General features: G+C 36.6%; 1 protein-coding gene across 4 annotated transcripts in view; it reads right to left on the reverse strand.

Annotated features, from left to right (window-relative positions):
- EXOC6 (exocyst complex component 6) overlaps positions 1 to 23654 on the reverse strand; it is a 218378-nt gene that overhangs the window by 188870 nt on the left and 5854 nt on the right. For 2 of the 4 annotated variants that reach the window (XM_074233355.1, XM_074233357.1), the window contains exon 1: positions 13513 to 13629. The exons of the other annotated variants lie outside the window; for them this stretch is intronic. In XM_074233355.1, the coding sequence (XP_074089456.1) occupies positions 13513 to 13613 (101 nt within the window). In that variant the 5' untranslated portion in view covers positions 13614 to 13629. Of the gene's footprint in view, positions 1 to 13512; positions 13630 to 23654 lie in introns of those variants that run through there. 4 annotated transcript variants of the gene reach the window in all.

A 23654-nucleotide genomic window follows, 5' to 3' on the forward strand; every position in this document is an offset into this window, starting at 1 on the left:
CATTTTTGCTAATTTTCTGGGTATGAAGTGAAAACCTTAGGGTTATTTTGATATATATTAGTGATTTGAAGTATTTTTTCATATAATTTTTTGAATAATTCACAATTATTTCAAAAATTTATTCCTAACTTTTGATTAGTTTAGCATTATTAATATTCCTAAGAATATAAGTCATTCCCTAATTTATAAATAATCAAAGGATTTTGGATGAAGAAATCAAAGATATATCTTCACATGAAAAAATAAGACATTATTGATTATATAAATGAGCATTAAAACCACTTTGAGATATAATCTCACATCTATCAGACTGGCTAAATGCTCTGTATTTAAATTTTACATTTTGTTTTGTTTTTGTTCTAAATCACTATTAATTAGTCATGAAAATTAAAACAACTCTGAGGTACCACTTCACAACTATCAGACTAATATGACAAAAAAAGGAAAATGATAAATGTTAGTGGGGATGTAGAAAAATTGGAACATTAATATACTGATAGTGGAATTGTGAACTGATCTAACCATTTTGAAGAACAATCCGGAATTATGCTCAAAGAATTATAAAAATGAATATACTCTTTGACCTAGCAATATTACTATTAGATCTGTTTTCCAAGGTGATTGGGGAAAAAAGGGAAAGAATTCAAATATTCCAAAATATTATGGCAGTTCTCTTTGTTGTAGCAAAGATTTGGAAATTGATGGGATATCCATCAAATTGAGAAATGGCTGAATAAGTTGTGGTGACAAGTAAAACAAGTAGAATCAAGAGAATGTATATACTAAAAGCAATATTATTCACAGAGTAAAATGTGAATGACTAAGTTATTCTCTGTTATATGAATATTCAAATAAACTACAAAATAACAATGAAGGAAGATGCTATCCACCTCTAGAGAAAGAATTTATATATGAAACTAGGTATTAAATAGTTTCACATATATATCTATGTCAAATGGTGGCCTTCTCTAGCCTTCTCTAGGGGCTGAGGAGAGAAGGGAAACAGCTTGGAACTCAAATGTAACAAAAATAAAATATTTTTCTAAAAAAAAAGAATTACTGAACTTCCCTGAAAACCATGGAAAAAAGAAAAACATGTCACTCTATTTCAGGCATCATAAAAGAAAATTGTCAAGGTCTATTAGAACTATAGAGCAAAATGATAGCAGACAGAATACACAGATCACTGAATCACCCCTGTGAGGGAGGCTGGAGATAGAGGAAGAAGAGGAGGAAGAGTAACAATAATGATGTCCCAGAAAGAAAACCATTAATACATTTTCTTAAAGTAAAGGATGGAAGGAAACATAGAGAAGCAGGAGTCTTGTAATTAAAGCATGAAATTTATTATCTATTTTTTAAAGTAAAAAATATGAAATACAGTTTTATATACAAAGCTCTTTTTTTATTTTGCTTTATATGGAAATGTTCTTTTTTGGTATTTTAAGATTAGAATAAGAAACAAAAAATTATTTTATAATATTTTATTTTCCCCCAATTATGTGTTAAAATAATTTTTTAACATTTGGGTTTCTCTAAGTTTTGTATTCCAAATTCTATCACTTCTTCCCTCCCTTCACCCTTCCCTGAGATGCTAATCAATCCAAAATAGGTTATATGTCATCCCCTGAAAGGGAGGGGGGGGCGGAAGAGAGGAAAGGAGAGAGAGAGGAAGGAAGGAATAGCATGTTTCAGTCTGTATTCAGACAATATCAGTTCTTTCTCTGGAGGTAGAAAGTAGGTTTCATCTTGCGACCTTTGAAATTATCTTGGATCACTGTATTTCTGAGAATAGTTTTTTCTCAATTCATCGTATAAAATTGCTTTTATTGTATACAATGTTCCTCTAATTCAGCTCATTTTACATCAGTTCACATAAGTCAGGGTTTTTCTGAAATCATCCTGCTTGTCACTTCTTAGAGCAAAATCATGTTCCATCACAAACATATACCACAGCTTATTCAACCATTTTTTTAATTGATGGTCATCCCTTTGATATCCAATTCTTTTTTTTTAAGGTTTTTGCAGGGCAGTGGGGTTAAGTGGCTTTCCCAAGGCCACACAGCTAGGTAATTATTAAGTGTCTGAGACCGGATTTGAACCCAGGTACTCCTGACTCCAGGGCCGGTGCTTTATCTACTGCGCCACCTAGCCGCTGCCCCTGATATCCAATTCTTAACCACAACCAAAAAAACTACTATAAATATTTTTGTCCAAATAGGTCTTTCCCCCACTTTATTTAATCTCTTGGGAATAAAGATCTAGCAGTGGTATTACTGGATCAAAAGATACGCAAAGTTTTTCAACCCTTTGGGCATAATTCCAAATTGCTCTTCAGAATGGTTGAATCAATCCCAACTCCATCAACAAGTATTAGTGTCCCATTTTTTCCACATCCCCCTCCAACATTTATCATTTTCCTTTTTTGTCAAATTAACCAGTCTGATAGGTGTGAAGTGGTACCTCAGAGTTGATTTAATTTGCATGATTCTAATCAATAGTGATTTAGAACAAAAACAAAACAAAATGCAAAATTTAAACATAGAGCATTTTTGATCAACCTACTGAATTCCTGATTCTGAATTTAAAAGACTCCCTTGTTAGTCTCTAATATCCTCATTATCTGTATTCATTTTCACTGCATTCTCCCGACTGACACACTACAATTGAGAGAAAAAAAACTGAATAGAGAGAAGTAAGAAGATTCCAAATAATTTTGGACTTTTTGCTAGTTCTCATGCAAAATACCATCTCCTGACTCCATGTTTTTTCACCAGTCATCTATCATCCCTGGAGTTACAACACATCTCATCTCTGTCTCCTGGTATCCTTTTCAAGTCTCAATTAAAATTCCACCTTCTGCAAAAAGTCTTTCCTGAGCAAATGTAAAGACTATGTCAGAACTGACATAGTCTTTACATTTGTTCGGGGTGGGGGAGGAGGAGGGAAGAGAAGAGAGGAAAAAAATTTTAAAATTCAAAACCCTTGCAAAAAAAATGATTGGTAAAAACTACCATTGTATATAATTGGAAAACAAATACATCCCTTATTCCAGTGCTTTTCCTCTGAGATTACTTCCAGTTCATCCCATATATAATAGATATGTAAGTTTGTGTGTATTCTTTGTACATAACTATTTGCATGTTGTCTCTCCAATTGAACCATTGGAATTCCTTGAGGGCAGGGAATGTTTGCCCTTTTTTTTGGATCCTCAGTGTTTAGTAGAGGTCCTGATACATATTAAATACCTAATAAATGTTAGTGAACTTGACTCTTACATCCTTCCCCACATAACCATCAACCTAGTTCAGACTCTTGTTATTATTTCTCCCCTTCCTATCCCAAGCCTTTCCCCTTTCCAATATATAGGCAGCATTTCTAGCAATAGTCCCAAAGCACACATCTAAACACATCAGTGGCTCAAGAAGCTCCAGTGGTTCCCCACCCATGGCATTTAAAGCCCTTCATGATTTGATTCCAGTGGCCCTTTCCAGTCTTTATACAGTCATCATCCAGACAAACTTGCCTTCTTATTGCTACCCACATATAGCATTCTATCTCCCAGCTCTGTGCTTTTATATAGAAAACCTGGAATAAGCTTCCTCCTTACTTAAACCTATTGGAACCTCTAGCTTGCTGTAAGGTCCAGTTTAAGCTCCATGTCCTGTTTAAAGGCAGCCTTTCCAATTACAAGGGCCTCTTTCCACCTCCACCCCACCAATTCCTTTGTATTTGGGAACAGCTTGAAGGGGCAGTGAGAGAACTCTGCTACACCAGAATGAGTGTGGAGTGAGGATCACTTGTCTCAGAGCAGCCCTGCTGTGAGAACCTGCAGCAGGGGGAAACCAGCCTGCTCCAGAGCATAGCCCACAGATAGTAAGGTGGTCTGGGGAGACTGAAGAAATATCTCTGCTCTCCCTGGGTCAGCACTCTGCTCTTTGCCCACACTCAGATCCAGGTAGCAGTTTGGCCTTCCATACTAAGATAGCAGGAACCCTCCTCACAGCTCCAGGGCAAAGCAGAGCCTGTGGTCATTTACATATCAAAGCACAGGCAAGAAAGCATTAGACCAGGGGCAGCTAGGTGGCATAGTGGTTAAAGCACCGGCTCTGGAGTCAGGAGTACCTGGGTTCAAATCCGGTCTCAGACACTTAATAATTACCTAGCTGTGTGGCCTTGGGCAAACCACTTAACCCTGTTTGCCTTGCAAAAAAAAAAAAAGAGAGAGAGAGAGAGAGAGAGAGAGAGCATTAGACCTTAAAAGAATAAAGGTCCCAGTAGGGTGTCCCCAAAAAAAAAAAAGAAAAAACCAAAGCCTTGGAAGTGTTGTAAATTAGTCTTGGGCTGAGGAAATGAGCAAACAATAGAAAAATAAAAATCGGACCACACAAAATTACTTTGGGAGGGCGGCTAGATGGCATAGTGGATACATTTGCACAGTGGAGTCAGGAGTACCTGAGTTCAAAACAGGCCTCAGACACCTAATAATTACCTACCTGTGTGGCCTTGGGCAAGCCACTTAACCCCATTGCCTTGCAAAAAGAAGAAAAAAGAAAATTACTTTGATCCCATGGAAGATCAAAATACATACTCGGATGACGATAAAATTGAAGCTTCTGTATACAAAACCTCCAAGGGAAATAGAAAATGGGCTCAGACTATGAATGAGCTCAAAGAAGACTTTGAAAAGCAATTAAGGGAGGTGTAGGAAAAATTGGAAGGAGAAATGAGAGCAATGCAAAAAAAATCATGAAATCCAAATGAGCAGCTTGGTGAAGGAAATATAAAAAAAAAAACCTAAAGAAAATATGTTAAAAACCAGTTTAGGCCAATGGAAAAAGCAAAACAAAAGACAAATGAGAAGAATGCCTTAAAAAGCAGTATCAGCCAGCTAGAAAAGGAGATTAAAAAAGCTCTCTGAAGAAAATAATTCCTTCAAATGCAGAATGGAACTAAAGGAAGCTGATGACTTTGCAAGAAATCAGTTAGGTGGTACAGTGGATAGAGTGCTTAATCAAAAAGACCAGAGTCAAATTTGACCTTAAGATACTTTCTAAGGGCGGCTAGGTGGCATAGTGGATAAAGCACTGGCCCTGGAGTCAGAGGAGTACCTGGGTTCAAATCCGGTCTCAGGCACTTAATAATTACCTAGCTGTGTGGCCTTGGGCAAGCCACTTAACCCCGTTTGCCTTGCAAAAACCTAAAAAACAAAATCAGGAAGAAATAAAACCCTTCCAAAAAAAAGCTAAAAATTAGAAGAAAATGTGAAATATCTCAATGGAAAAACAACTGACCTTGAAAACAGGTCCCAAAATTATTGGGCTTCCTGAAAGTCATGACTAGAAAAAGAGCTAGACTTCATTTTTCAAGAAATAATACAGCAAAATTGCCCTGAGATCCAATTCACCAGTCACCTCCTGAAAGAGATCCCAAAAGAAAAACTTCCAGGAATATATAGCCAAATAATATAGCCAAATTCCAACTCCGAGTCAAAGAGAAAATACTAAAAGCTGCCAGAAACAAACAATTCAACTATTGTGGCTTCATAGTCAAGATTACACAGGATCTGGCAACATCTACATTAAGGGCTCACAAGGACTGGAATATGATATTCCAGAAGGCAAAAGATCTTGGTTTACAACCGAGTATCAACTACTCAGCAAAACTGAACATTCTCTTTCAGAGGAAAGATGGACTTCCAATGAAACAGGGAACTTTCAAACTTTCCTATTGAAACAACCAGAGCTGAACTTTAGAAAGTATGATCTCCAAGTACAGGACTCTGCTGAAGCACAGAGGGTGTGGAAGAGAGGGACTAATTATGAGGAACTTAATGATATTGAATTACTTGTATTCCTGCATGGGAAGAAGATATTGATAACTCATATGAACTTTTTCATTTATAAAACTGTTAAAAGGAGCATATATAGACAGGACATAGGAAGGAGTGGAATATAATGGTATAATATAGTAAAAAATGGAGTCAATGAGTGATAAAGGAAAGTACTGGGAGGAAGGGGAAAAAGAAGCTAAGAAATTTCACATAAGAGTCAAGAAAAAGTTTTTTCAATGAAATGGAAAAGGGGAAGGCAAGGGGAAATGAGTTAGCCTTCTTTCTCATCAGAAATGGCTAAGAGAGGAAATAACACACACTTAAAAGGGTGAGGAAATCTATCATCTATCTTACCCTAGAGAAAAATGAGAAGAAAGGGATGGGATAAGGGGGAATGGGGGGGGGGGGGGAATAGGTGATAGGAAAGAGGGAAGATTGAGGGAGAGAACCTACCCCAGGTGTTCACATGGACTATTTGTGCCCAACCTATGGTAGAACAATCCAAGTTCATTTCAGTCTGAACAACCACAGTCAGACACAATGTAACTTGACTCTAATATAGTGATATCCTTCTGGTCTTTGAAAAGGAAGACATACAGGCATACATGTTGTTTACCTAATAGAAAGTGATGTTAAACTAAAGAGATGGGGGCGGCTAGGTGGCATAGTAGATAAAGCACCGGCCTTGGAGTCAGGAGTACCTGGGTTCAAATCTGGTCTCAGACACTTAATAATTACCTAGCTGTGTGGCCTTGGGCAAGCCACTTAATCCCATTTGCCTTGCAAAAAACCTAAAAATAATAATAATAATAATAAAGATATGGCAAATCACAAAGTGATGCCAAACAGGCTAGTTATGCCCAAAGAAAGAACATCAAAGAAACAATAAAAAAAAACTCAAAATTATGAAAAAGGGTAAAAACATCACTTGTACAAAAATATTCATAGCAGCCCTGTTTGTGGTGGCAAAGAATTGGAAATCAGGTAAATGCCCTTCAATTGGGGAATGGCTTAACAAACTGTGGTGTATGTATGTATGTTGTGAAACACTATTGTTCTATTAGAAACCAAGAGGACTGGTAATTTAGGGAAGCCTGGAGGGATTTGCATGAACTGATGCTGAGAGAGATGAGCAGAACCAGAAAAACATTGTACACCCTAACAGCAACATGGGGGAGATGATCAAACTTAATGGACTTATTCATTCCAACAGTGGAACAATCAGAGACAATTTTGGGGTATCTATGATGGAGAATACCATTTGTATCCAGAGAAATAATTGTGGAGTTTGAACAAAGACAAAGACTATTACCTTCAATTTAGGGGGGGAAAGCATTATCTTATTATATAATTTTCCTATCTCCTATATATTATTTTTCTTCCTTAAGGATATGATTTCTCTCCCCTCACACTCAACTTAGATTAATATACACCATGGAAACAATGTAAAGACTAACAGAGTGCCTTCTGTGTGGGGTGGGGGGAAGAAAGCAAGACTAGGGGAGAAATTGTAAAACTCAAAATAAATCTTTCTTTAAAAAAAAAGAAAAGGGGTGGCTAGGTGGCGCAGTGGATAAAGCACTGGACCTGGAGTCAGGAGTACCTGGGTTCAAATCCAGGTCTCAGACACTTAATAATTACCTAGCTGTGTGGCCTTGGGCAAGCCACTTAACCCTATTTGCCTTGCAAAAAAAAAAAAAAAACTAAAAAAAAAGAAAGAAAGAAAAAAGGGGCAGCTAAGTGGTACAGTGAATAGAGCACTAGCCCTGGAGTCAGGAGTACCTGGGTTCAAATCTGACCTCAGACACTTAATAATTACTTAGCTGTGTGGCCTTGGACAAGCCACTTAACCCCACTGCCTTGAAAAAAATCTAAAAAAAAAAAAGAAAAGAAAAAAGGGGCAGCTAGGTGGCACAGTGGATAGAGCACCAGCCCTGGAGTCAGGAGTACCTGAGTTCAAATCCAGCCTCAACCACTTAATAATTATCTAACCATGTAGCCTTGGGCAAGCCACTTAACCCCATTGCCTTGCAAAAACTAAAAAAAAAAAACCCTCAAAAAAAAGCAGAAAACATATACAAAGCATGACATGTTAAATTTAATATATCCTTTTTTAAAAAGTAATCTATAAATAATTACCTAGCCATGTGGCCTTGGGCAAGCCACTTAACCTCATTTCCTTGAAAAATCTAAAAAAAAAAAGTAATCTATAAATAGTGATTGGTTCCAGCACAGATGTGAATGATCCTGGCTCCAAGGAAAGAGTGAGGCTGATGACTTTGCATAGTCCTCCCTCACTTAAATCTAATTCACTTGTAAGTCATGACACTCTCTCCCTGATATCGTGGATCTCTTCAAACATGAAGGCGAATCAAAAAGAACAATCCATAAATAATAAAGATTTAGAGTTTCATATATAATCTTTTCCTCTCCTTTGTGTGTGAAATGTTCGTGGACATTAATATTTATCAAGTTCATAGTAAAAAAGAAAATGAAAATATTTATCTTTGCCCAATTTCAAATATACTGAACTTGCTTCTCAGCATGGGATCATGGTTCTAGCCCTAACCTAAAATGGCAGGAAACAAGGTATAGGAAATTCAAACCTGTATAAGAGAGAGAGTTGATGGTGCCTGGTCTTCTAGACCATTCAATGAGTGCAACATTCAGAGCTGAAGGCAGCAAATCAAATACTAGTAGAATCTGAATTTTCTATGTTAATCTGATGTCAACCTTCCTTTTACTTTTGGGAAATGTTGGCCTAGACCCTCTGTCAATTCCCCAAAACTAGCCCTAGGAAATCCTTGACCCTAGGTCATTTCTCATCAGTCAGCATACAATATTGTATTAAGTCCTGATAGCAGCAGCTTACATTCTAATGAGACAGACAGATGTCTGCAGTAGACATGATGTTACCTCTAAGGCGAGGCCGGCAGCAGGGGAGAGCTGTCTCTGGCAGTGAAGGAGCCTAGGGAGAGTGCATGGCCTAAGCAAAGCTGAGAAGCATTCAGTGGGAGAAGCTACTGGCAAGGACAACAGGGAGGGGTCAAGTTGGAAAGAGCTTAAATCATTGTGGAGGTAACCAGAATCCCTAACATGTTCTAAGTAGATGTATGCCTTAGGAAAATGACAATGGTAGGACAGATTAAAGTGAAGGAAGACAAGAGGCAAGAAGCTCAATGAGGAAGCTACTGCCAAGGAAGATCTGAGAAGTGGCAGTAGCAATGTGAGTGGAGATAAGGGGATAAACAAAAGATAGGCCAACTGCCTGCACATGCAGTATCAATGAAAGTAAAGAGATCAGAATGACCCCAAGGTTACCAAACTAAAAAAATGGATGGGTTTGAGAGGTAAAGAGAAGCTCTGTTTGGTACAGACTGAGCTTCAGATGCCTAGAGGATATCCAGTCCAAAATGTCCAACAGGAAGCTTATGAAAGAAGAATAAAGATCAGGAGACTAGAACATAATAAATAAGAAGGGATAGACAATCATGTTGAGATGAAGACTAGACCATGGAAGTTAAGGAGCTTACCATATGAATGAGTACAGAAAGAAATGAGGGCCTGGGTTACAATTTGGGGTGGGGTGGAGGGGAACATGTGCAGTCTCAAAAGTCACAAAGAGGTCAAGAAAGATAAGGACTGAGAAAAGGCTATAAAACTTGGCAATAGATAATTATTCCCAGCTGATAAATGATGGAGGGATATAATCAGATAGTTTTCAAATGAAGTACCAAAGTTATCTAGTCATATGAAAAAATGCTCGTAATCATTACTGATTGAAGAAGTGCAAATTTAAAGAACTCTAAAGCACCACCTCATACAATTGGTCTCAGGCCCAAAAAGAATTCCTAGGAAAGCTTAAAAAGGATTTTTTTTCTTTTTAGAAAGATTTTATTTTCAGTTTTACAATTTTTCCCCCATTCTTGCTTCCCTCCCCACCACCCCACACAGAAAGCAGTCTGTTAGTCTTTACATTGTTTCCATGGTATACATTAATCTAAGTTGAGTGAGAGAGAAATCATATCCTTAAGGAAGAAAAATAAAGTATGAGAGATAGCAAAATCACATAATAAGATATCGCTTTTTTCCCCCTAACTTGAAGGTAATAGTCTTTGGTCTTTGTTCAAACTCTACAATTCTTTCTCTGGATACAGATGGTATTCTCCATCGCAGATAGCCCAAAATTGTCCCTGATTGTTGCACAGAAGGAATGAGCAAGTCCATCAAGGTTGATCATCACCCCCATGTTGTTGTTAGGGTGTACAATGTTGTTCTGGTTCTGCTCATCTTGCTCAGCATCAGTTCATGCAAATCCCTCCAGGCTTCCATGAATTCCCATCCCTCATGGTTTCTAATAGAACAATAGTGTTCCATGACATACATATACCACAGTTTGTTAAGCCATTCCCCAACTGAAGGAATTCACTTAATTTCCAATTCTTTGCCACCACAAACAGGGCTGCTATGAATATTTTTGTACAAGTGATGTTTTTACCCTTTAAAAAAGATTTTAAAGAGATTTAAAAGGATTTTTTCAAAAATGAGAGGAAGAGGAAAAAATAGGGAAAAGGGAAAATAGGAAAATCAGTAATGAAAGAAAATCAAGAAAAAAGAATTAACAGTTTGGTAAAGGGGATACACAAAAAAAAAATACTAAAAAATAAATAACCTTAAAAACACTTTTTTAGGGGAGGCTAGGTGGTGCAGTGGATAAAGCACCAGCCCTAGAGTCAGGAGTACCTGGGTTCAAATCCAGTCTCAGACACTTAATAATTACCTAACTGTGTGGCCTTGGGCAAGCCACTTAACCCATTTGCCTTGCAAAAAAAAAAAACACAACACTTTTTTAATAATGGCAAAAGAGGCACAAAAATCTAATGAAGAGAACTCCTTAAAAAGCAGAATTGGCTAAATGGAAAAAGAGGTATAAATATTCACTGACAAAAAAGCTCCTTAAAAAGTAAGATTCACCATCTGGAAAAAAGAGAGTGCAAAAGCTCACTGAAGAAAATGATTCCTTAGAAAGTAGAATTAGACATATGGAATCATGCAAGTGGGGAGGCTAAAAGTGGGAAGACATCAAAAAACAATAAAATAAAAGAAGAAAAAACTAGAAGAAAATATGAAATATCTCATTGGAAAAACAACTGACCTAGAAAAATAGATAGAAAAGAGAGATAACTGAATTATTGAAGTATTAGACTACCTGAAAGTAATGTTCAAAAAATGAGTCTAAACATCATTCTTCAAGAAATTATCAATAAAAACATGCTAGACAGTGAGCAGGGATGTTAGGATCAGTGAAAAAAATTTGGGGTATAGGAAGAAACCCAAAGTCAGCAAAGAGAGAGAAATAGAATATTAGACAGAGAAGATAATGGGGACTGACTGCTGAAGTCAGTCCTTCATGGGTTCACAGGTTCAATGAGCCAGAAAGAAGAGAATTCATTTTAGGCCCAGAAAAACTTAGACTTGCTATAAAACAATCCAATTCCTCTCAAGAGAACTCAAAATAATAATATTTTGCCTGGGATACCATTGGAAATAAGGATTTTTTTGTGGAACCAATCTAGAGTCACAGAGGATGCCATTATTGAAAGAAGTTCCCTACATTACAATCCAGTCCAGTATTGTATTTCATCCAAAAAGATTCAAGCAGGGGGCTGCTAGGTGGCAACTAGGTGGTACAGTGGATAGAGCACCAGCCCTGGAGTCAGGAGGACCTGAGTTCAAATCTGCCCTGGGACACTTAATAATTACCTAACTGTGTGGCCTTGGGCAAGTCACTTAACCCCATTTGCCTTGCAAAAAATCTAAAAAAAATAAAGATAAAATAAAATAAAAAATAAGATTCAGACAGAAAGAAACCAGATTAAAAGACCAAAAATATTTCAAATGCATTCCCTGCTTTTAGTTTAGTTTTGAAAAAGACCTTTAATCACCCACTTTCCCATGACTTACTTTCTAGCCCTGGCTAAAAATCAAAATTTCTAATCCCAGGTCTTGATGCTTTTAATTGATTCCATGTGATAAGACAAAGTTCTAAAAACAAAGGGTAGTTATAGAATAACTAAGTAATAAAAAGATGAGTTGTTTAGAGAAAAAAATAGATGGCACAGGAAATGAACAAAGTCCCAAGGAACCAGTATTCTAGAGCTAACAAGAATGTGAAAAATAGATGTTAACTAGCAAATGAATACGAAACACTAAAAGAATAATATTAATTAACATAAACCATACATAGGAGGAAAGGGATAGGGAGAGCTAGAATAAAAACATACTGACAGTCTAAATACCAACTAGAGTAAGGGAATGTACAAATTGTAGCTAGAGAGGAAAAAACAAGTTGGTAAATAAATGATGACCTATCTAGCCCTAACCTCTCTCTTTCGATCTAATCCTGCCTGATTATTAATTGCCCACTGGACATCTCCACCTGGATTATCCCATAGATATGCCTAATGCAAAAGACCTCTTTTTTAATTCCCAAATTCATCTCTCCTCCAGACTTCCCATTTCCAATTCACATAATCAGGGGAATCATCCTTGATTCTTCCCATTCCTTAACTACCAACAGGTAACTAAGCAGTTACCAAAACTTTATTCTAATTTGATAACATCTCTATTATCATCCCATTCTTTGCATTCATATGACTTCTACCCTAATTCAAGTCTTTTCCTCAAAGTACTCTAAATTGAATCCTGATTGATACATCTCCTTTTCCGTCTGTCCTTTCTCAAGTTATTCAAATGTCATTTGACTCAGAGATCCCACTACTGAGCATATGATCTTGGGGAAAAAAATCAGAGCTAGAAAGAAAAGTCCCATCTACAACAAAATATTCATAAGCAAGGAGAGAAAAGGATCACGATGAAGAATTTGTGCCGCCTCGGTGTAACAGAACGTCACTGCCCTGTCGGGAGAGTCTGAGGACTCTGAGAAGCGATGTTTATGAGCAGATGCTGCTGAGTGAACTTAGCAGAAACAGATTTTTTTTAACAATCACATTGACAATGATGTAACTATAAATAATAAAAATCGGAAACTGAATGCTATGTGATGATAAGCAATCAAGCCTGGCCCCAGAGAAGAGTTGAGAAAATAGAAGAGTTGAGAAAATATCATTTCCTTCCTCTTTTAGTGGAGGTGGGCGAAGGAGATAAGGAATGAATGGAGCACTTATTAAGTGCCTGCTGGTTCCCACTGGCCCCCCTTTAACCTTCGTGGCCATGGGGCGGCTAGGTGGTGCAGTGGATAAAGCACCGGCCCTGGAGTCAGGAGCACCTGGGTTCAAGTCCGGGCTCAGACACTTAATAATCACCTAGCTGTGTGGCCTTGGGCAAGCCACTTCACCCCATTTGACTCGCAAAAACCTAAAAAAAAAAAAGATAACCTTCACGGCCAAGGCAGCCGAGCTGGGCAGGGCGGGGAAGCGGACAAGAAAGGTGACATTTTAAAACAGATCGAAAGAAGTGGTGGTTTTGGCACAAACTGCCGCTTTTATTTTCAATAAGCCGGGACGCCGCTCAGGCCCCGGCCCCGGCCCCGCCGGCTCAGGTGTCCGCGGCCCCGCCCCGCCCCCCGCCGGCCGGAGGGGCGGAGGAGGAGGGCGGCCCCGGCCCGGGCGGGCCCCCTCCGGGAGGGCCGGCTCCCCCGGGACGCCGCGCGGATTTACCGAAGGGTGGGCCCCACGCAGGCCGTGTCGGTGCTCTCTATCTCCTGCAGGATCCGCTCGTGCTCGGGGACGGCCGCCGCGCCCTCGCCGCCCTCCGCCATCTTGGACCGAGGCAGCGCCAACCGCCGCGGCGGCGCGGGAGCGGGCGGGGCCGGAGCCGGAGGGGGCGGGGCCGCGGCGCCGGAGCCGCCCGGCCGGCCCGAGGCCTCGGGGCGCCGCCCGCAGCCGGGTGCCCGCGCGCAGCCCGGACAGAGCGGCCAGCCAGAAGGCCGGTGCCCGCTCGGGGGAGGAGCGCTGCGGACACCGCCGGCAGGGAGCCCGAGGGAGCCCCGGCGAAAAGAAAATCCCGCAGATGCCAAAATATGCCGCTGAAGGAGAAAGCCAGGCTTGGCATGGCATCACCTGCCGGTGACGGCCTGGTCTTCGAGAAAGAAGCACAAACTTCATATATTTGTAATATATTTGTAATAGTGTAGAACATATTTTAATATTAGATAATATTAAAATACAGTCTATAATTAGGATTGGCTATTTTTAATATAATTGGAAATAGAGGTAATAGAAAGATGGAAAAAGCCCTGGGATTACATGCAAAAATAGTCAATTATAATATAATTATCAATATTATATAATGTGTATATTATATATTAATATATATTCCATGGCATTATTATATTATGATATCTGTTCTATTATATATTATAACATTTATGATCTAAATATAAATAATATATTTTATTGAATTTTATTGAATTTAATCATTTAAATAATTTTATTTAATTAATATAAATAAAATGTATCATATGTATGTGTACATGCACGTATATGTATATACGTATATTATATATAATGTATATAAATATAAATGTATTATATTTGTATACATACAAAGTATCACAATGTATTATAGCAGCATTTTTTATGATAGCAAAAAGTTGGAAACAAAGTAGGGGCCGTCATTAGAGAAACGATTCTATGTAAAGGTGATGAGATATTACTGCACTATAATGAAGAATAGAATTTATATGAACTGATACAAAGTGAAGTAAGCAGAATCAGGAAAACTGTCCAATGACTACAATGCCAATGGAAAGAATTTTTTAAAAAAAAAGTTGGGTTTTATGACTAAATTTGTTAGAGGTGGGGACTGTGAATGCTGAGCGTTGCACATACTATGAAGGTCAGTTGTTTTAAGTTTTGGCAGACTCATTTTTCCTTTTTTGTTCTCCGTTACAAAGTGAATAAAGGAGAGAGAAATATAATTGGAAATAGAGGTGTTATAAAGATGAAAAAAAGCCCTGGGATTACATGCAAAAATAGTCAATACTTAAAAAAAAAAACTGAGGATTGGCTAGACCAGTGGTTCTCAAAAGAAATGCCACAGGAAATCATTGTGCCATCCCTAGATGTGCCAAAAAAGTTTACTACTCATATACCTTGAACTTGCAAAGAGATAAAAAGGGCTAGCTAGCTGCATGTGTCCAAATCCCAATTCCCCATTGCAAAGAAAGTTGTGCCATAAACAAAAATTTGAGAACTTAGCTCGTATCTTTCCATCTCTAACTGAGTAATTCTTAGATAAATAAGACAGAACTCCTGGCCTCAAGAACTCTATAATCTAAGTGGTAAAACAGGGAAAGGATAAATCTTAAGTATGAGAATTTCCTCTGTCCATGCAATAGTCCTCTGAGTAGATGGAAGCCTTCAATGGTACCTGAAACTAGAGAAGATTGCAGCCTTTGTCCCCAGGGACATTGGCTTCCTGATTCTAAATTCTGCACATTTTTCCACTTGACCACAATCAATACTCTTAAATAATAATTGAAGATTAAATTAACTTCAGGACAGTAACTGAAGTTCTGTGCCTAAATAGCCTACAATAAATACTAAATAGTTACTATAGAAAATAAGAGCTATAAGATGTCAAAGACAGGGAGTGACGTGAATTAGGATGGTAAAGAAAGGCTTAACTAAAGAAATGCAAACTGGATGAGGAAAAGGCATCAGGAAGAAATAACAGTGGTAAAAAGGAAAGAGGAGTGCAAAAATAAGAAAGTACAAGTTAATTATGGAAAAATAAATACACCAATCTGGCTAACGCAGAGGTAAGATAAGAGATTTTGAAAAGGTAAAGTAATGGGGTATCTTAAACAACCAGACAGTAGATTTGGATTTTATCCTCTAAGAAACGATTATAAAGTTTTTCAGGAAGACAAATATCAAGATGCAATTGGACAGCTAATAATTTGAATGAATACACTAGTACATGTATTTGGAACCGGCACCACAGATGGACAGTTATTTGGTCCTAGAATTAAATTGAAGGAAGTAATTAGACTGGATTGCATTTGAGGATTATGTAGCACTTTAAATATTCTTTTAAAATTTTATTTGTGCCTTTTGGTTTTATAGCATACCAATATCCCTCTCCTATTCTGTTAGTTTCCCCTGGCAACAAAGATTAAAAAAACCAACTGATGAATATATATTCTTCCTTGCCCAAACCCTTCCACCTCTTCAATGAAAAGGAGAAAAATGTCTTTTTTCATCTTTTCTTCATGGTCACACTTGGTCATCATAATGACACATTGCCCAATTTCTTTTTTTTTACGTTTGCATAGTTGGAGTCATATATATTACTTCCTTGATTCAGCTTCACTTTGCAGTAATTCTTGTGTTTTCCCAAGCTTCTCTTAATTATTCATATAAATCATTTTTATAGTATAGTAATACCCCAATATATTTAAATACCATAATTTGTTTAGCTTTTCCTTAAGCAATAATTTTTTCTTAGTTCTTTGTTTATTCCAAAAAGTACTGCTTTAACTATTTTGTACTATCTGTTATCTTTCTTTCCTCTTTTCACTTCTTTGAGAATACATTTGATGTAATATTTTTGCTCAAAGCACTTAACAAAGTATTTGACACATAGTAAGCAACTATATAAATGCTTGTTCCCTTCCCTAAAATGAGGTCATTTTAGTGAGAATGGTTGGACTAATTCACAATTATACCAAGAATGCATTAGCCTCCCTGTCTTCTTGTAGCTTCTCTAACACTATTTCCATTTTTTTATCTTTACCAAATATGGAGTAAAATTTCATCACGAATTATAATTTGCATTTCTTTTATTTGTGATTTGAAGCCATCTTTTCATGTGATTGTTAATTTGCAATTGCCTTGAAGAATTTTTTGTTGATATCCTTTGGCCACTATTTTGCTGGAGAAGTGGTTCTTAGTCTCATAAATCCTCAATTTCTTTTCTATTGATTTTTTTAAGCTCTTTGTCTTTAAAATCTGCTCTTTGTCCATGTGGTTAGTTTTGCTTACATTATTTTGATGTCCAACTGTTCCCATGGGTTCTCTCCCCAACATACACACATACACTCACCCACCTGCCCTATCCCAAGTTATATTTACTTCTTTAGTCTTTATTTATTTGTGTCCCTACCCCAGCCCTACATTTGACCTTTCCCTTTCAATGCCCACATAAATATGGTATTCAAAAGTTTCTCTCCCCATCCTCAACCATTTAAGTAATGCAACTCTTTTACAGTATATTTTTGGGTTTTTTTATATATCTGTGTTTTATTATTTTTTTATTTATTTTGTTGAGTCTTTCCCAGTTACATTTTATTTGTTTGATTTTTGCAAGGCTATGGGTTTAAATGACTTGCCCGAGGTCACACAGCTAATAAGCATCCAGTGTCTGAGGTCAGATTTGAACTCAGGTCTTCACTCTAGCTACTGTACCACCTAGCTGCCCCTACAACATGATAATTTCTTCATTGGCTTTTTTCATGAGATACTTTTAATAATCCCAAATTGCTCCTCTGAGTATTTTTCAAAATAAACTAAACTTTGTGTGCAACTGGAAAAAATGAAATTACCAAAAAAAAATTTTAAACATGTAAATTAAGAAGTGGCATTAGGGACGGCTAAGTGGCGTAGTGGGTAGAACACGGGCCTTGGAGTCAGGAGTACCTGGGTTCAAATCCAGTCTCAGATACTTAATAATTACCTAGCTGTGTGGCCTTGGGCAAGCCACTTAACCCCATTTGCCTTGCAATAACCTAAAAAAAAAAAGTGGCATCAGAGAAAATGTGTGCTCTGATCCTCCATTTGTCACTTCTCAGCCATTTCCAAAACATACAATACTCTGGCCATCCTGATTCTAATTCCATTAGAACCTGAACCAGCCTGGGACTCTGGGCTTGGCTATCATAAGCTTCCACTATTTCTAAATTATAGCACTACACATATACTCCCAGCCTTAGCTTTATAGTTCCCCTTTGTTATCTTCCTTCATTAGATTGTAAATTCCTCAAAGAGAGGAATTATCTTTCTTACTTGTATTTATATCCCCAAGATATATCACTGTGTCAAGCTCATTGTAAGCACTTAATAAATGCTGTTTTCATTTATTCAGAACAGACCTTACCAAGAATACATGTAGATGAAGCTAAAAGGATAAATAAGTAGGTCTGAAATAAAATCAATCTGCTAACATTTTTAAAATGGTCAATTTTCATCATCCAGAATGCTGATGAACTACAACAATAGTACCTGATGCACTATGCAAAAAACAGACCATGACCTTGAAGAGTATGAAGTCAGAAAAATTGACCAGATTTGAACCATTTGCATACAGAATAAATCCATGCTCAAGGCAAAACCATTTTTAATAATTTGAAACCATTTTCAAGATATCTCAAGAATTTCCAAATAAAGGATAAGACCACAAATAATATTTTTAACACTAAAGAGATATGTCTTCAAATACTTCTTTTTTAATTTAATTGCCTTAACACTGAGAAAAGTACAACATTTCGTCAATGGAAATAGTAATTTGAAAGAGATACACTTAACCATCCACATTAGAAAAGTAATATGGGGGTGGGGGGAGCCAAGGGAGACTATTGCTCAGGTTACAGCATGCAATTGGAAAGAGCTCACTGAGTTAATCCATTTGCATACATACATGTGAATCTCAGCTAGACATAAGCGATGCATTGGGTGAAGAATTGAAAAGGGAAGGACAACCTGACTAGGTCACATTAACTTTTTGATAGGATTGGTATAAACTTTCAAGAGAGGAACACATGAATCCATAATAAAAGACAAAATTGATCCCATCCTTTTGATTCAGTGCTTTTATTGATAAGACTTTATTATGAATTACCCTAGAAAGTAAAAAGGGAAAATTCTGTACAAAAATCTTCATAGATGCTTTTGTAAATAAAAAAATTAAAAACAATCTACATGTCTAGCAATTAGTAACAAAATAAATCATGAAATATTTATAAAAATGAAACACTAGCTTACTCAGCTATAAAAATGAAGAAATTAAGCAAGATGCTCTCTGAGGTCCTATCTAGTTTTAAAGCCAAAACATCAATTCTAGCTCTCATTACTTCTCTTCTGGATTAATGTGGTTTTTAATTAGCCTCTCCCCTTTGGGTCTCTCACTTCTCTAATCCATCTTTCACACAACTGCCAAAATAATCTTTCCGAGGCACATGTCTGACAATGTCCCTCCCTATTCTACTAAAAAAGCAGTCTTCAGTAAGGCTTCCTTTTGCCTATACAACAAAAGACAAATCCTCAACTTCTTTTTTAAAGTCTAGTATAATCTGCCTCCAATTTATTTCTCCTGCCTTATTTCACCTTACTCCCTTCCTGTCCTTTGCATTCTAGTCAAACTGGTCTACCAGTTGTACCCCATAATCAACATTCCACCTGCCTACTCCATGCACAGCAAAAGCCGTTTCCCATGCCTGAAACATCCTTCCTCTCAGAATCCTCATCTTCCTTGAAGGTTCAGCTTGGATATCACCTCCTCTGTGAAATCTATCTTGATCTGCTTGTGCTCAATCCCTCCTTGTGTTACTCTATATTTATTTATCTGTGTAGAGTAAGTATTTAGAAGAATGTAACAAATATGAGGAAATTGAAATAAGACTTAAGATAGTTCAGACAAGTAGAACAAGTTGTCAGAGCTGGTACACGTAGAGCAGCTACGTGGTGAAGATAAAATAATTTGATCATTTTTCAAGATATCTAAAATAAAAATGCAGAGAAATTGGCCAAGATGACATGGATGGAAATGAGCAATGCTGGAAAAGTTGTGGAAAGATAAAAGCAAGACCTCAGCTTACTGGGTCGTCAATCCTTTCTGAAGGATTTAAGGAAGCCATGGACAAAGAAATTCATAGCATAAGAAAGCATGGATAGATTACAATCTTCATCATAGGAAGGGGTGCCCCCATCAGTGAAATCACAGAGTCTTTTATGTATGTTATTTATTGTGTCTCCTTTAGTAAAATATAAGCTATTTGGGAATGGTACTATTTATTTTTGTCTTTTAACCCACAGTTCTTGGTATATGCTGTACTAAATACTTGTTCAATGAAATTGAATTAAACAGGAGTACAGACTGGTTTAAGAGACTTTAGAGCAGTAGAAGACTACCAAGTCAGGAACTATTTTCCACAACTCCTTTCCACAATTACTGCTACTATTCCATTCTCTGATATGAGCCCTGGGGTTCAGTTAATTCTGTTGTGTTTTTTATTTAGTTTCTCTGTTAAGTTTTATTGATGCATTCGGTTTTATAGCATTGCTCTTTCCTCATATACTGTCTCTGCTCCTGATTCCAGGTCCAAATATCTTCTCCATTTCCTCTCCTCCAACAGCCAAGGGGGCCCTAAGTTAAAAATCATCTGACTGTCTAGTCCAGAGTTCACTCAAGGAGTCTGAGAATTTAGCTGAAAACATATGACCTTTGGAAATTCTGTCTCCTGATCAACATATTCCCTTATTCTCCTGCTACTTGGTCTCTAGCAAAGGAGGGCTCTCAGTTTATTCTTTGAAACTAGCCATTGATTGCCATTCCATTAACACAAGGCTCAAGGGCAACCCCCCCCCAATAGAACATATAGGCTAGGAAAACCCTAAATTTGATCCTCTCCTTCTAGGAAGACAAAGATGAGAACACCACCCTGAGCCAGTGGCCAAATTTAGTGATGCCTGAAGTTTTGTCTTTGACCTTCTAATTGGAAGTAATTTGTTTCTATATAGTTCATGCAGTTTGTAGATGCAGACAGTATTTTTTCCCAAGGCTGAGAACATCAAACACACACCAAAGGAAGAGAGGGCAAGTTACACACATACACACACACACACACACACACACACACTGCATTCATAAAGAAACTACCAAATATCAAGTCAAAGATGGGGTTGGGGGGCGGCTAGGTGGCACAGTGGATAGAGCACCAGCCCTGGATTCAGGAGGACCTGAGTTCAAATTCGGCCTCAGACACTTTCTAATTACCTAACTTTCTAATTACCTAACTATGTGACCTTGGGCAAGTCACTGAACCCCATTGCCTTGCAAAAACAAAACAAAACAAACCCAAAAAAGCAAAAAAAAATGGGATTGGTTGGGGTATGAAGCAGGGAGAGTATAAAAAGGTAAGAGTTTAGAAGGACTCTGCAGAGTTTGTAGTTTGCTAGTAAAGCTTTCAAGAACTCCGTGTCACATCCATGTCATACACTACAAACAATGGTTCTACCAAAAAAAAAATTACAGCTTGCTTTGGGGGGAAGGAAGGAGGGGAAGAACTTTTTTCATTTCATAGCCTTCATAAATTATTTTCAAAAATATTATCTCTTTTTTAAAAAGCAGCATAGAATAGTGAAGGGGAAAAAGTGATGAACTTAGAGTCAGAAGATTTGAGTTTGAATGTTGCCTCTATTTCTTTCCACTTGTATGACCTTGGACAAATCATGCAATTTCTCTTCTACTTCAGTGTCCTCATCTGTAAAATGAGGGGGTCGAGTTTAAATAAAAATAATAGTAAAGTACTTTACATGTATTATCTCATCTTATTCCTAGGGGGCAGCTACTATTATTATTATTATTCCCACTTTATGGATGAGGAAACTGAGGCAGAGATTATTTGATTTGTACAAGGTCACACAGCTAATAAGTGAATCAGGATTTGAATTCAGGACTTCCTGATTCCAGGTCCAATGTCCTATGCACTATGCTGCCTAACTGCCCTAGTTGACTCTTCCAGTTTGAAATCTGTGATCTTACAACTTTAGTGGAATACATTATCCCTTCTACATCACAACTTTTCCCATCTGTTTCAATATATTGTGGGCCAACTTAAGAAATTAAATGGAAATTTTGGAAGAGTTTTGTGAAAGCCACAGATAACAGAGAAAAAATTTATAAACATATTAAACATTTATAAACATATTATAAACATAATTTTGCATAATATCAGCCCAAATTTTACAATATGGTACTGTAAACACCTCATAAAAGAAAAAGAAAAAATTCAAACTTATTATTTGATACAAAGAAAAAATTTTACATGGATTTTCCATATTTCCAGAACACCACACCCTTAACCCCAATGATGTGTAAGGGATAACTGTATATTATAATAATCTTTTAAAAAATAAAGCATTAAAATTTTTTCTTTTGCTTTTGATTTATTTTTAATTTTTTATTACATTTTAAATTCTAGACTTTCTCCCTTCCCTTCCTCTTAACCTTGCATTAAAAAAATTCACCATTTGACACAAAAATAAATTGATATATGTAAAACCATATTCACATACATCTATTTAGCAGTTTTTTCCTCTAGAAGTCAATAGCACCTTTCTTATAGGTCTTTTATAATTGATCTGATTATTATAATATAAATTAATATAATATATAATACAACTGAACTTAGTCATTCAGTTAATTTTTAAATGTTATTCCTATTACTGTCTACAATGTTGTCTTGGTTCTGTTCATTTCATGCTTCATTATTTCATGCAAGTCCTATGTTTTTCTAAAATCAATCAGCTCATCATTTCTTTTAATTCTTACAGCACAGTACAATTCCATCATAATCATATACTAAAACTTTCTCAGCCATTCCCCAACTTGATGAACATCCCCTCAATTTCCAGATCTTTGCCACAAAGAGATCAGCTATAAATATTTTAGAACATTTGGATTCTTTCCATTTTTCTCTAAGCACCTTGGGAAATAAATCTAAAATTGGTATTGTTAGGTTAAAGGGCATATTCATTTTTATAATTCTTTGGGCATAATTCCAGATTGCTCTCCAAATGATTGGATCAGTTCACAGATTTCCCCATCAGTGTATTAGTGTTCCAGTTTTACCATATCTCCTCTAACATTAATCATTTTCCCTTTCTATCGTTTTAGCCAATCTGATAGATGTGAGGTTGTATCTCAAAGTTGTTTCAATGCTCATTTATCTAATCAATAATGATTTAGAATCTTTTTCATGTGAATATATATAACTTTGATTTCTTCTTCTAAAAACTGCCTGTCCATATCGTTTGATTGTTTATAAATTGAGAAATGACTCATAATTATATATATATATATGGCAAAGTTCTCTCTATGTATGAAATATGAAACCTTCATATGAGAAATTATCCATAAAATCTTTCCCCCAATTTTATGCTTTCTTTTTAATCTTAGCTATGTTGGTTTTATTTATACAAAACGTTTTTAATTTAATGCAATCAGAATTATCCATTTTACATCTCACAATGTTTTCTCTCTTGTTTGATCATTAATTTTTCTCCTAAACCAAGTCTTATGGGTAATATGTTCCATGTTCTTCTAATTTTCATATGATATATCTCTTTATATCTCAGTTATGTATTCATTTTGATCTGATCTTGAGGGTGTATGATATTAATCTATATCTAATTTCTGCCAGATTGCTTTCCAGTTTTCCCAATAATTTTTTGAAGTAATGAATTCTTATTCACAAATTTAAAGCTTTGTTTGTCAAACACAGTTATTATATTCATTTATAATTGTATGCTATATATCTAATCTATTCCACTAATCTACCGTTCCATTTCTTAGCCAGCTCCAGATAGTTTTCATAATTAGCAATTTATATTATTAAATTTAAATTTAATTTTATTGTTAAACTTATAACATACTTTAAGATCTGGTATAAGTAAACTTCATTCCTTTACAATTTTTCCCATTAATTTCTTTGATATTCTTGAGTTTTTGTTTTTAAAATGAATTTTGTTATTATTTTTTCCCAACATAAAATAATTTTTGATAAATTAATTTCAAAGCA

Source organism: Macrotis lagotis, chromosome 4, assembly GCF_037893015.1.
Source record: "Macrotis lagotis isolate mMagLag1 chromosome 4, bilby.v1.9.chrom.fasta, whole genome shotgun sequence".
Lineage (NCBI taxonomy): Eukaryota > Metazoa > Chordata > Mammalia > Peramelemorphia > Peramelidae > Macrotis > Macrotis lagotis.